Source organism: Pithys albifrons, chromosome 13 (assembly GCF_047495875.1).
Source record: "Pithys albifrons albifrons isolate INPA30051 chromosome 13, PitAlb_v1, whole genome shotgun sequence".
NCBI classification, from domain to species: domain Eukaryota; kingdom Metazoa; phylum Chordata; class Aves; order Passeriformes; family Thamnophilidae; genus Pithys; species Pithys albifrons.
This window is the reverse complement of record NC_092470.1, coordinates 22,138,812-22,150,017: the sequence shown is the minus strand read 5'-3', so window position 1 is coordinate 22,150,017 and position 11,206 is coordinate 22,138,812. Positions and strand designations below refer to the sequence as shown.

The 11,206-nt window shown below is 49.5% G+C and overlaps 1 protein-coding gene across 1 annotated transcript in view; it reads right to left on the bottom strand.

Moving 5' to 3' along the window:
* Positions 1–4,469: 4,469 nt before the first annotated feature.
* IQGAP1 (IQ motif containing GTPase activating protein 1) overlaps positions 4,470–11,206 on the bottom strand; it is a 58,052-nt gene continuing 51,315 nt past the window's right edge. The window contains exons 35-38 of the mRNA XM_071568168.1: positions 10,266–10,432; positions 8,553–8,675; positions 7,554–7,662; positions 4,470–5,695 (exon numbers count right to left, since the gene is read on the bottom strand). Of these exons, the coding sequence (XP_071424269.1) occupies positions 5,582–5,695; positions 7,554–7,662; positions 8,553–8,675; positions 10,266–10,432 (513 nt within the window). The 3' untranslated portion in view covers positions 4,470–5,581. The remainder of the gene's footprint in view (positions 5,696–7,553; positions 7,663–8,552; positions 8,676–10,265; positions 10,433–11,206) is intronic.

Below are 11,206 nucleotides of genomic sequence, written 5' to 3'. Positions count from 1 at the left end.
ACGCAGAGTATTTGTCCGTGCATGGAGCGCCACTGAGGCCCAGCCCAGCCCAGCCCCTGCCCCGCGGCCCCGGCACTCACGATCTTGGCGGCGGCGCTGCGGGCGATGGTGCCGGCGCCGCGCTCCAGGAACGCCTCTGGAGCAGCCGCACCGGCGGCGGGATGTTCCCCGCGCGCTCCCGCGGCACCGGGATGTTCCCCGCGCGCTCCCGCGGCACCGGCTGCGGCAGGTGCGGGCAAACAGCGCCATGAACGAACACGGGATGGCGCTGTTGGGCAGTAGAGAGAAGGGCTCGAACTCCGCGCGTGCGCAGTAGTGACACAGGCTAAGATTCCGCGCGTGCGCAGAAGCGACTCGACCCACCTGGACCCCCTTCAAAACCCCCTGGACCCCCTTGGACCTTCCTTACACCCCCCTGGACCACTTCGAACCCTTCTGGACCCTCCTAGATACCTCTGAAACCCCCTTGGTCCCCCTTAAAGCCCTGTGAACTCTTCTAGACCCCCCTGAACCCTCATGGACCCTCCTGGACCACCTTGGACCCCCCTAGACCCTTCTGAAGCCTCTCCTGATCTCCTTGGACCCCTGTGAAGCCCCCTTGGACACCCCAAAACCCCCGGACCTCTGTGGAGCGCCGTGAACGCTCCTGGAAATCCCCCAGACTCCCCTGGACCTCAGTGAAGCCCCTTGGAACCCCCTGGACCGTCTTAGACACTCCTGAACATTATTGGACCCTCCCTAAAACCCCTTGAATCTGCCTGGACCCTCATGGATGCCCCCTTGGACCCCCTTGAGACCCCCCGACCCTCCTGACCTCCCTGAGACGCCCCTGACCTCCCTGAGACATCCTGACTACATTCAGACCGCCCTGAGACCCCCCTGACCACCCGGAGACCCCCTTGGACCCTCCCGAACCACCCTGGACCCCTCTGAACTCCCCTGACCCCCCTGAATCCCCCTTGGACTCCCCTGGATGTCCCTTGAACCCTCCTGAACCCCCTTGGACATTCCTTAGACCATTCTGGATCCCTTCAAACCCCCCTGGACACTCCTGGACCCCCCAAACTCCCCTGGGCCCTCCAAAACCCTTCTGGACTCCCTTGGACCCCGTGAAACCCCCTTTGACCCCCTTAAAACCCCCTGAACCCTCCTGAATATTCCTGGACTACCTTGAAACCTCCTAGGGCCCCATGGACCCTCCGGTCCCCCCCGAACCCTCCTGGACCCCCATGGACCCCAGGGGGACCCTCTTGAACCCTCCTGGACCACCCTGGACACCCCTGAAGCCCCCCCGGACCACCCTGGACTCCCTGTGAACCATCCTGGACCCCCCCAAAACCCCTCGAATCACCCCGGAACCCCTTGCGATCCCCTCGAACCCACCTGAAGCCCCCCTGGACCTTCCTGGACCCCCTGGTAGCCCCTTGGAGCCCCGGGGACCCTCTTGAACCATCCTGGACCCTTCTGGGGCCCCGTGAGACCCCCTTGGATCCCCCGGCCCCCCCTGAACCTCCCATGTTCCCTCGGTGTCCCCCTTGACCCGCCCTGGGACCCCCCTGAGCCCTTCTGGACCACTTTGGACCCTCCTTCACCTTCCTAGACCCCCCTGAATCCTTCCCTTGGATCCTCCTGGATCTTCCTCCGTGTCTCCCCTTGTTCCCCGTGTACCCCCATGTCCCTCCGTGTCTTATGTCCTCTCCTGTCCCCCATGTCCCCTGTGTCGCCCCTGCCCCGCGCGTCTCCCGTTCCCGCTGGGAATGTCCCACGATGCCTCGCGCACAGGACTACATCCCCCAGCGTCCCCTGCGGTGCCCCGCGCACAGGACTACATCCCCCAGCGTCCCCTGCGGTGCCCCGCGCACAGGACTACATCCCCCAGCGTCCCCTGCGGTGCCCCGCGCACAGGACTACATCCCCCAGCGTCCCCTGCGGTGCCCCGCGCACAGGACTACATCCCCCAGCGTCCCCTGCGGTGCCCCGCGCACAGGACTACATCCCCCAGCGTCCCCTGCGGTGCCCCGCGCACAGGACTACATCCCCCAGCGTCCCCTGCGGTGCCCCGCGCACAGGACTACATCCCCCAGCGTCCACTGCCACTTTGCCACGTGGTTCCCCTGCCTCGTTGTCGGTATTGCGCATGCGCCTATTTCCTAATTTCCGTACCTCGTCCAGCCCCTCAGTGCCAGCAGCGAGTCATTTTAACACCCGCAGTACCGCGGTCACCCCCAGCTGTCAGCAGATCCCACATGTGGGTGACTGACGGGACAGGAAAACCTCCGAATACACAGAACTGCTGCTTCTATTTCTTTCCTATCGATCATCTTTCGTTACGTTGTCCGAAAGTTGTCTTTGCATTTTCAAGCCCTAGGGATCCATATTAGGAATTTCTTGTACACCAAGACCCTGTTAATAACATAGTGGTTGGATTTTGAAATTTATAAAAACCTTAAAAGTCTATCATCACTATTGTAAAACATTTTCCCCTAAGGTATTTTCAACTTACAATGCACTGCTACACATGAGGCAAAGTTGTGTGTTCTAAATATAAACATGAAATAGCTTGTAGAAACAAATGGTATCTGAGTGAAAGCCCAAGCATAAAAGCTTGGGTTTAAAGAAAACACAAAACTGTGTGTTGTTTTGGTTTGGGGCTTTGTTTTGCTTTGGTGGTGTTACTTTTTTTAAAAACTAATTGTGCATTATAACATACAGTAATTGTATTTATTCTTAGCAAGTGTTAAAATGGACTGTTCAGCTGACTGGCATTCAGGATTTCTTTCAACACTGTTACTACTACTGTGCCTCATGTCCCCATGTCCCCCTTGCCTGCCACATTGTACCTCCATCCCCGGTCCTGCTGCTCCCGGGCCCTTCCCTCAGCCCCCCCAGCCCCAGCCCCCGCTGCTCCCGGGCCCTTCCCACAGCCCCCCCAGCCCCAGCCCCCGCTGCTCCCGGGCCCTTCCCTCAGCCCCCCCAGCCCCAGCCCCAGCCCCCCCAGCCCCAGCCCCAGCCCCTGCTGCTCCCGGGCCCTTCCCTCAGCCCCCCCAGCCCCAGCCCCAGCCCCCGCTGCTCCCGGGCCCTTCCCACAGCCCCCCCAGCCCCAGCCCCAGCCCCCGCTGCTCCCGGGCCCTTCCCACAGCCCCCCCAGCCCCAGCCCCAGCCCCCGCTGCTCCCCGGGCCCTTCCCACAGCCCCCCCAGCCCCAGCCCCCGCTGCTCCCGGGCCCTTCCCACAGCCCCAGCCCCAGCCCCCGCTGCTCCCGGGCCCTTCCCACAGCCCCCCCAGCCCCAGCCCCCGCTGCTCCCGGGCCCTTCCCACAGCCCCCCCAGCCCCAGCCCCCCCAGCCCCAGCCCCCGCTGCTCCCCGGGCCCTTCCCACAGCCCCCCCAGCCCCAGCCCCCCCAGCCCCAGCCCCCGCTGCTCCCGGGCCCTTCCCACAGCCCCCCCCGCTGCTCCCGGGCCCTTCCCACAGCCCCCCCCGCTGCTCCCGGGCCCTTCCCACAGCCCCCCCAGCCCCAGCCCCCCCAGCCCCAGCCCCCGCTGCTCCCGGGCCCTTCCCACAGCCCCCCCCGCTGCTCCCGGGCCCTTCCCACAGCCCCCCCCGCTGCTCCCGGGCCCTTCCCACAGCCCCCCCAGCCCCAGCCCCCGCTGCTCCCGGGCCCCCCCAGCCCCAGCCCCAGCCCCAGCCCCTGCTGCTCCCGGGCCCTTCCCACAGCCCCCCCAGCTGCTCCCGGGCCCTTCCCTCAGCCAGCCCCTCACTCCTGCATCCCCGGGACACCCTGGAGAGAGCCCTGCCCACACGGGCTGCCCATCAGCCCGGGATGCTGAATACGCACAGGGGCTACACTCCAGCTGCTTCTGCCCACGAAAAGGGCAGCAAGGAAGGCCAAGGAGGCATCCCCCTGAGAGCTCTGCCAGCAGAAAAACAGGAAGGGAAAACCCAACCAAACCGAAACAAAAGCAAACAAACAAAAAGACCCCTCCAAAAAAAACCAGGGCAAGAATTTTATCCTATTTCAAACCTCTTAGATTTCAGAGGAGATCTAGTTCTGACCTCTGTTACAGATGATCTGGACTATAAAGGTCTTTCTTGGGTATGGCATGTCATTTTTGTTACAGGGTTGGACCACATATGCACCAACACTAGGATAGGTTTAAATACAGTCTAAACAACAGCAAATTGAAATAAATATTTCCTCCCCAGAGGACTGCACAGAAGAGTTATACTTAGTGACATGGCCATTCCACATACTAGGAATGTCTTTCATGAGAAAAAAAGATCTAAGCTGAAACAACTGGCTCAGTGTAAATGAAACTGTTCATTTAAACTCTAAAGAGTAATCTGAACAAGGCAACATAAGTGACCTATGAATAAACTAAAATTCACAATTAAGAGATATGACCTTTAAAAAAAGTTAAGAAAAAAATTGGGGAAGAGTTGAAACAAATGATGAATTTAAGTGTCAGATGATACTTTTTTAAGAATCTCTACATTTTTATTGGATAAAGCACAAGCCAGCACCACCACCATGGTGAAAAAACCCCAAACAAAACTCCTGGAAGGTAATAAAAGACACAAGAGCTTGAGTACAGTTAGAAAACATTAACTTTTTTAAAAGCTAACCTATTTGAGATAGTCTTCTTTCTTTGACAAGTCTGCAGGTAGAGCCTAATGCGTATTCCATTAGACACAGATACATAGAACTTTGCTCTAAACTGGAAAAAAAAAGTTATTTTTACATTTCAAATGCTTTGCAAGCAACATTGAAAGTTAACATGTCTCAAGAAAATTTTTTAAGCTTCCCTCCCCTTCCCCCAAAAGCTTCTTTTTATCTGTAAGCACTAGTAAATACATACCACGATCCCTCCATTTAAGTGGCCACCTGTAAATTATTACATGGTGATGAACAGAAGCAAACCGAGAACAATGAGACCCAGAAGCTGTTCTGTGTGGCTGTCCTACATAATCATGACTGGTTCAGTAACTGTTTATGACACTTACTGATTCCCCCATTTGCAGCAGTTCTGTCTTGGCAAGTGGCCACTGCCACCCCTACCAATGCCAGCTCACAAACAAATGGGTAACCTGGACCTCAGGCATGTTTTATTTTGGCCATTGCTGCTTGATAATAATTGGAGCCCAAATACAACCTGCAACCCTTTTTTATCGCATTCAGGAACAAGCAAACAGACCACTACACAATGCCACCTTTGTCTTTTCACAGGCAGCAAGGATTCGTGCTTCACAAAGCACACATATAGGCAAATAAAGCATTCAAATGCCCTAAGTATATTCTAGTATTAGTTTAATCCCCAACCCCATGTAAAAATACATTCCAGAATAACCTCTTTAAAGGGGATCTTCAAAGCTGAAAAAAAGATTATAAATAAAAAAGAAACCAACTCCCTGCAGACTCAATCAGGGCTGTCACTTCACAAGAGGTTCTTAGTCCTCCATGATACATCTGATATATTTATAGCACAGCGTGGGCATAAACTGATACATAGCTACATCATTAAAAGTTATATGTGCAGGTTTCTATTCATCTCCTCTTCCACAGAGGAGTAGCTGGCAGCAGCCAGTTACTTCCCATAAAATTTCTTATTCAGAAGAAAGATCAGAAGATTGACATTCACTTTTGCTCTGTCAAACATCTTCATGACAGCAACACCTTCATACTGCAGTTGCAGAAGATCCTGCCAAAGAAAGTATATTACTGACTGAGAATCCTCAAGAGCTTCTAGAGAATATACAAGACCCTGTAGTACAGCATAATCTTGAGGAATATCTATCAAAAAGTACATGGCATAAGGTAGAAAAAGAAGAGACTCACTGAAGGTCCACTCTTATTGAGTGAAAAGTAAAATCATTCTAAAGCATTTAAATCTTCATTTTTTTAAGCTGTGTTTGTTAAACCACATTATGAAAGGGCAAAGAAACAGGTCATTCTAAATAGCCACATACAGCCATCTCCAGCCTTTCTCACTTGCACAGTACCCGTAAATTGTTCTATGATTTGGAAAGCGTTTTTTATGTATGTGCCTAATTCTATCACATCACTATGGAACACTGTAACATTCCACAGTGTCACTTCCTAGAAGTTGTATTTGCCACAGATGTCAGGGAGGTGGCTTAGAGCACTTCAGTGTAGGGCAGAAAAAGAAATGGCATCTCTGTCACTATGCATGTGACACTGATTTGGTCTCTCAGGTGTTTAAGTAGGCAGGATTTCTAGTTATACTTTGCTTTGTCAGCAATGCACCTGCACTGATTTGTCTCAGCAATTAATTTCTTTCAGCAATCCTGCTCTTGCAGGAAAACAGGGTGGGTAGATGTGGGCCTGTGGGTGGGTGGGTGTGCTGTCAGATCCCTCACTGCTGCCCTCTCAGAACATCTGCTTTATCTGCAGAGCAGCGCTGCAAAGGCATAGTGGTATAGTAAACCAGGTGCCTCAAAGGTCAGTGACCTCAGGGAGTCCCATGAACCAAGAAGTTCATGACCAGCTCTTCCAGACTAGGAACTGGAATGAACTGGGGAAGTCCTCAAAGCACACAACAGGTGTGAGGCAGCTCTCTGTCCCGCCAGCCAGTTAGGTGGCATGGACTAACTGCAATGCAAGCTGTTCCTGCACACATTCTGTTTTGAGACACCTGAGGCTTCCACAATTAACAAACCTAATGACAACCGAGATGCGTGGGGGATGGGTGAAGACAGAAACGCAAGAAGGGGACAAAGATACCAGGCATAACATTCATCATGGCTCAGCCTCACCAACGAAGATTTGGGAAGGGTTTCTCCCCATGTGGGTGTGTCCTTTGAGCCTGTGCAGTGGATGTTTTAGGTGAGGCACAGCGTGGACAGAACTGGCCCCACCCTTCACTCCTGAGGTTCATCTGCCATGGCTGAGCGACCTTGGACGGTAACAGTGCAGTCCTCGGGACTAGAACCTACAGCCCCCAGTACTGCCAGGAGGTCTCCCATCCAAGCACTAACCTGGATTGACCCTGCTTGGCTTTTGAGATCTGACAAGATTGGGTGTCAGGGTGGCATCGCCACAGTTACCAGGCATAACATCAGTGGCACAAGAAAAAGAACAAGGAACCGTTTGGGAAATGGTCAGTTGACATGCTTGTTCTGGTAGCCTGCCCAAACTAAAGGCTGAGGACACCTAAAAACAGTAAAGAAACTGGTACGTGTAGATTAGCCAGAAAGAACACCAGTACATGCTGCCTGGCTGAAGCCATCACACCACCCAGGCCCAGCTGTCCGCTGCCACAGACTCCTAATGTCTCTGCTGTAGCAGGAAATTGTTGAAAATGGAAGTATTTGTTTTGTGTGTGTCTGTATAAATGTAACTAAGAACACAGTCTGACATCAGGCTTTCATCAGTGAAACAAAAAAAGCAGTTTGAATCCCTCATATATGTTCCACCTGCAACAAATGGGTTATTCTTGGAAGCATTTTTCATACTGCATACAAACATATCATTGCTATTTTCATGAAGAGTCTGGCAAGGGGAACTGACATGCCACCATTAAATAGGACAATTCTTACCTGATAATGTAACATAAAGGTTTCCATCTGCACCCCCATGAATTTTGCTTTTACCTCAAAATCTCCGACTTCTTCTGTTGGACTAATTTCAAAGATCACATTTTTAAACCTATGAAATTTGAGAAATAAAAAATCACAGGGAGGAACTACATGAGATGAAATCTGAAGATAAACTTCTAATAATTCTAGTCTTAACTCTTGATTCTAAATCCCCATTTGGAATGAGACTGCAAAAGCCAACCAGACTCAACACAATGATGAAGGTAAGCCTAACAGATTCTTCTTCTGGTAGATCACATCTTCACATGAGCATAGTAAATTTAGTATTTAGCTTGTGCAGTCTAAACAGTCTAGTCAGTGCTGCATATCCATGCCTCATTTAGTGCACAGAGTGCAAAATAAAAGAATTGAAAAATTTTTCAATTTGGTTGTTGAATTTTTCAATTTGGGTAGAAAAAATTCTAGTAACAGGCAGCTTCCCTGTTTTCCACAGAAGATAAACCAACTTCTCAAGGCTAGCAGGCCATAGCAGGAGAAACTCAGGCTAGCATTTAAGCTCATTTTTCAGCAGCGAATTCTATTAACCATAGTCACAATTCCCCAAAGAAGGTACCCTTCCATGACTGGGGGAGGGGGGAGACAGAGAAAGGGTGATGGGAAGAGGATGTCGTGTTTAAATCCCATTACACTTCTCAATCAAAGAATTTCCTTGCTTCAGTCAGAAAAAAAGAACTGAAAAGTAATCATGATGCAAGGTTTCTTGGCCCTTTGGATGCCAGCCTAGATCATCAGAACAATTTCTTCAGCAACAATGCTAAAATTCCAACAATAAAACTGCAAGACTGTCTGACACAATATCAAATAGATACTGGAAATTTCTGTTTCTCAACTATCAGCACCTAGACTAGGTCTGAGAAATACACGAGTATTTAACATACCTCTCTTCCTCTTCCTCCAAAAAGGTTATTTAGCTCTAAAGAGTTTTTAAAAGATACTCACTGGTTACCTTGCAGGTCTTCAATTTCTAAAAGCACTCCCTTCTCATGAAGTCTAGCTGCTGTATATTTTAGAGAAATCTTTTTACTGTTTTTGCCTTTCATCTCGCGAGGTTTCTTGGAGACTCTGGCGGCGGGAGGGGAAGACAAACCAATCAAATAGGAAGGTCACTCAAACAAAGAGATTTTGAACAACAAACATTTAATCCTATTTGAAGGAAGGGATAGAATAAATATAGCTAATGAAGAATGACTAATGGAGATGACAGATGATGATGTATTTCTACTATGAGTTTATCTACAAAGTACTTGTAACCAGATCAGATCTTTGATTTTCTACTGTTTACCAATAACATGCTAGAGAAGAAAAATAACAAAAAAAAAACCCAAACGTCCCAAAACATAACCACATGGTACTTCATAAAAAGTAGTACCATCTATCATTAGGCAAAAGGGAATCTAGTGACAACTGACACTGGGAATGCTAACATTACTCAACAACGCTCTTGCCTCAGTTTCCACTAGCTGCAATTACTCTTCCCACATTTCATTTCATTGGGGAAGCCAACACTCTCCTATTTTTTCCCCAGAAAATCTGAATTGTCTAGCACTGTAACAACTGACTGCATTTGGCATAAAAGAGAGAACAATTTGTGATCAATGGATTCCTTGTAGGCAACTGTTATTTTCTTTCTCTGTTCCTAAGAAGGATGACAGCCTGACTGAGCAGCACGTGCATTATCTGGGCAAACTGCTTCATACCCCCCTGGACTGTCTACACTCTCTTCTCCCAGAGGGACCAAGAAGTCTTTTGTCTTTTTGGCCCCATTCATGGCAGTGATCTCTCCTTGTATTTTCCTAGTGCTGCTGAGATCCCTTCCCTAAAATTATCACTGTGGTAAAAGAGCTTGGCCAAGGAGCATTGAGCTTTGGCATTAAAATTCTTAGCAACACGTGCTTTCTGTAAGAAGCACTTCTAGGACCATGGACCCACACGCTGTAGATCATCAGGTTTGAGACCATCTGAAGAACCTGAAGGTGCACAAGTCCATGGGCCCTGTTGAGATGCATCTGCAAGTCCTGAGGGAATTGGTGGAAGAAGTGGATAAGCCATTATCCATCATATTTGAGAAAATGTGGTAGTTCAGTGAAGTTCCCACTGACTGGAAACCACAGGCCAGTCTGCTTTACCTCTGTGAATGGCAGATCCTCCTGGAAACTATGCTATGACACATGGAAAACAAGGTGATGACAAGCCACCATGCCTTCACTCAGGTGCCTGGCAAATTTGGTGGCCTTCTAGGACAGGGTTACAGCATTTGCAGATGAGGGAAAACGACTGACATCATCTCCCTGGGTTTGTGAAAAGCATTTGACACTCTCCTGCATGACATCCTTCTCTCTAGACTGGAGAGACACAAATCTGATGGATGGACCACTTGATGGATAAGGACTTGACCAGATGGTCGCACACAAAGAACTGCAGTCAACAGCTTCCCTGCGAGGGTGGTGACGTCCTGGCACAGGTTGCCCAGAGAAGCTGTGGCTGCTCCCTCCCTGGAAGTGTCCAAGGCCAGGTTGGACAGGGCTTGGGGCAATGTGGGATAGTGGAAACTGTTCCTGCCCATGGCAGGGGGGTTGGAACAAGGTGGTCTTTAAGGTCCCTTTCAACCCAAACCATTCTGTGATAATACAGTTATTGTTTCCAGACACTTACTTCCCCTTGCTGGCCAGGTTATCCAAGCAGGTTTTTATGTAACTTTTGTAATAATCTACTTGTTCCCCATAAAAAGTAGCTTTGGAGTTCAAGGCACTGTACGTCTGCTGCAGCTTCACCAGCTCCGCCTTTCTTCTCTGACGGTATCTGCGCTGATTTCTGATATCCTACACAGCACAGAAAGACAGGCAGACACTTTAACAGTTATTCCAGCCCTCAAGCTGCCCAGGCCTAGAGCACAGACTGGTTGAAACACACTATTTAATTTTGCTTCGTCTTGCTTCACGCTAGAGGCACTTGCCCCAGTTTAAGGGCCACAGCTTCTTCTCTGTGATGACTATTGTGGAACTAACCAACACTACACAGCAGCACATTTCAACCTTTTGTTGTCTTCTCAAACTTCAACGTTGTCCCAGTTCCAGTGACTGGAGCGGGCAATGATAGCACATGATATAAAAGAAAGCAGCATTTTTGCCACCACTGGGTAGGAAACTAACTTACAAAATCATGACTACAACCATAGCAGCACACAGACTTGGTTATTTGATTTGTTCGGCAGCCATAAAGCATCAGTTGCTTTTAATGCCTGAACAAAAATATCATGTGTTCATCAACTGATATTTTAATTTTTTATACACATTATCCATCGTATGATAAATTCCACAAAGATCCCTAAAGGCAATTATTTAGTCTGTTTACTTACATAACATTTCTCAAATAGATTTTTAGTAAACATGTAATATAAAATACACTGTCAGTGTAGCAACGTACAACAGTATTGGATCTCTTCTGAAAGTTTTTCTCAGCACTCCCTGCCTTAGTGTTTAGGTATTCTTGAATGGGTACATTTAAATAAAAATAACACATAAGATGTATTAAAGTTACAGTCAAAACTTCTTTAAGTGAACAGGTCTGTAGAGGTACTATTTCAAATAGCAAAA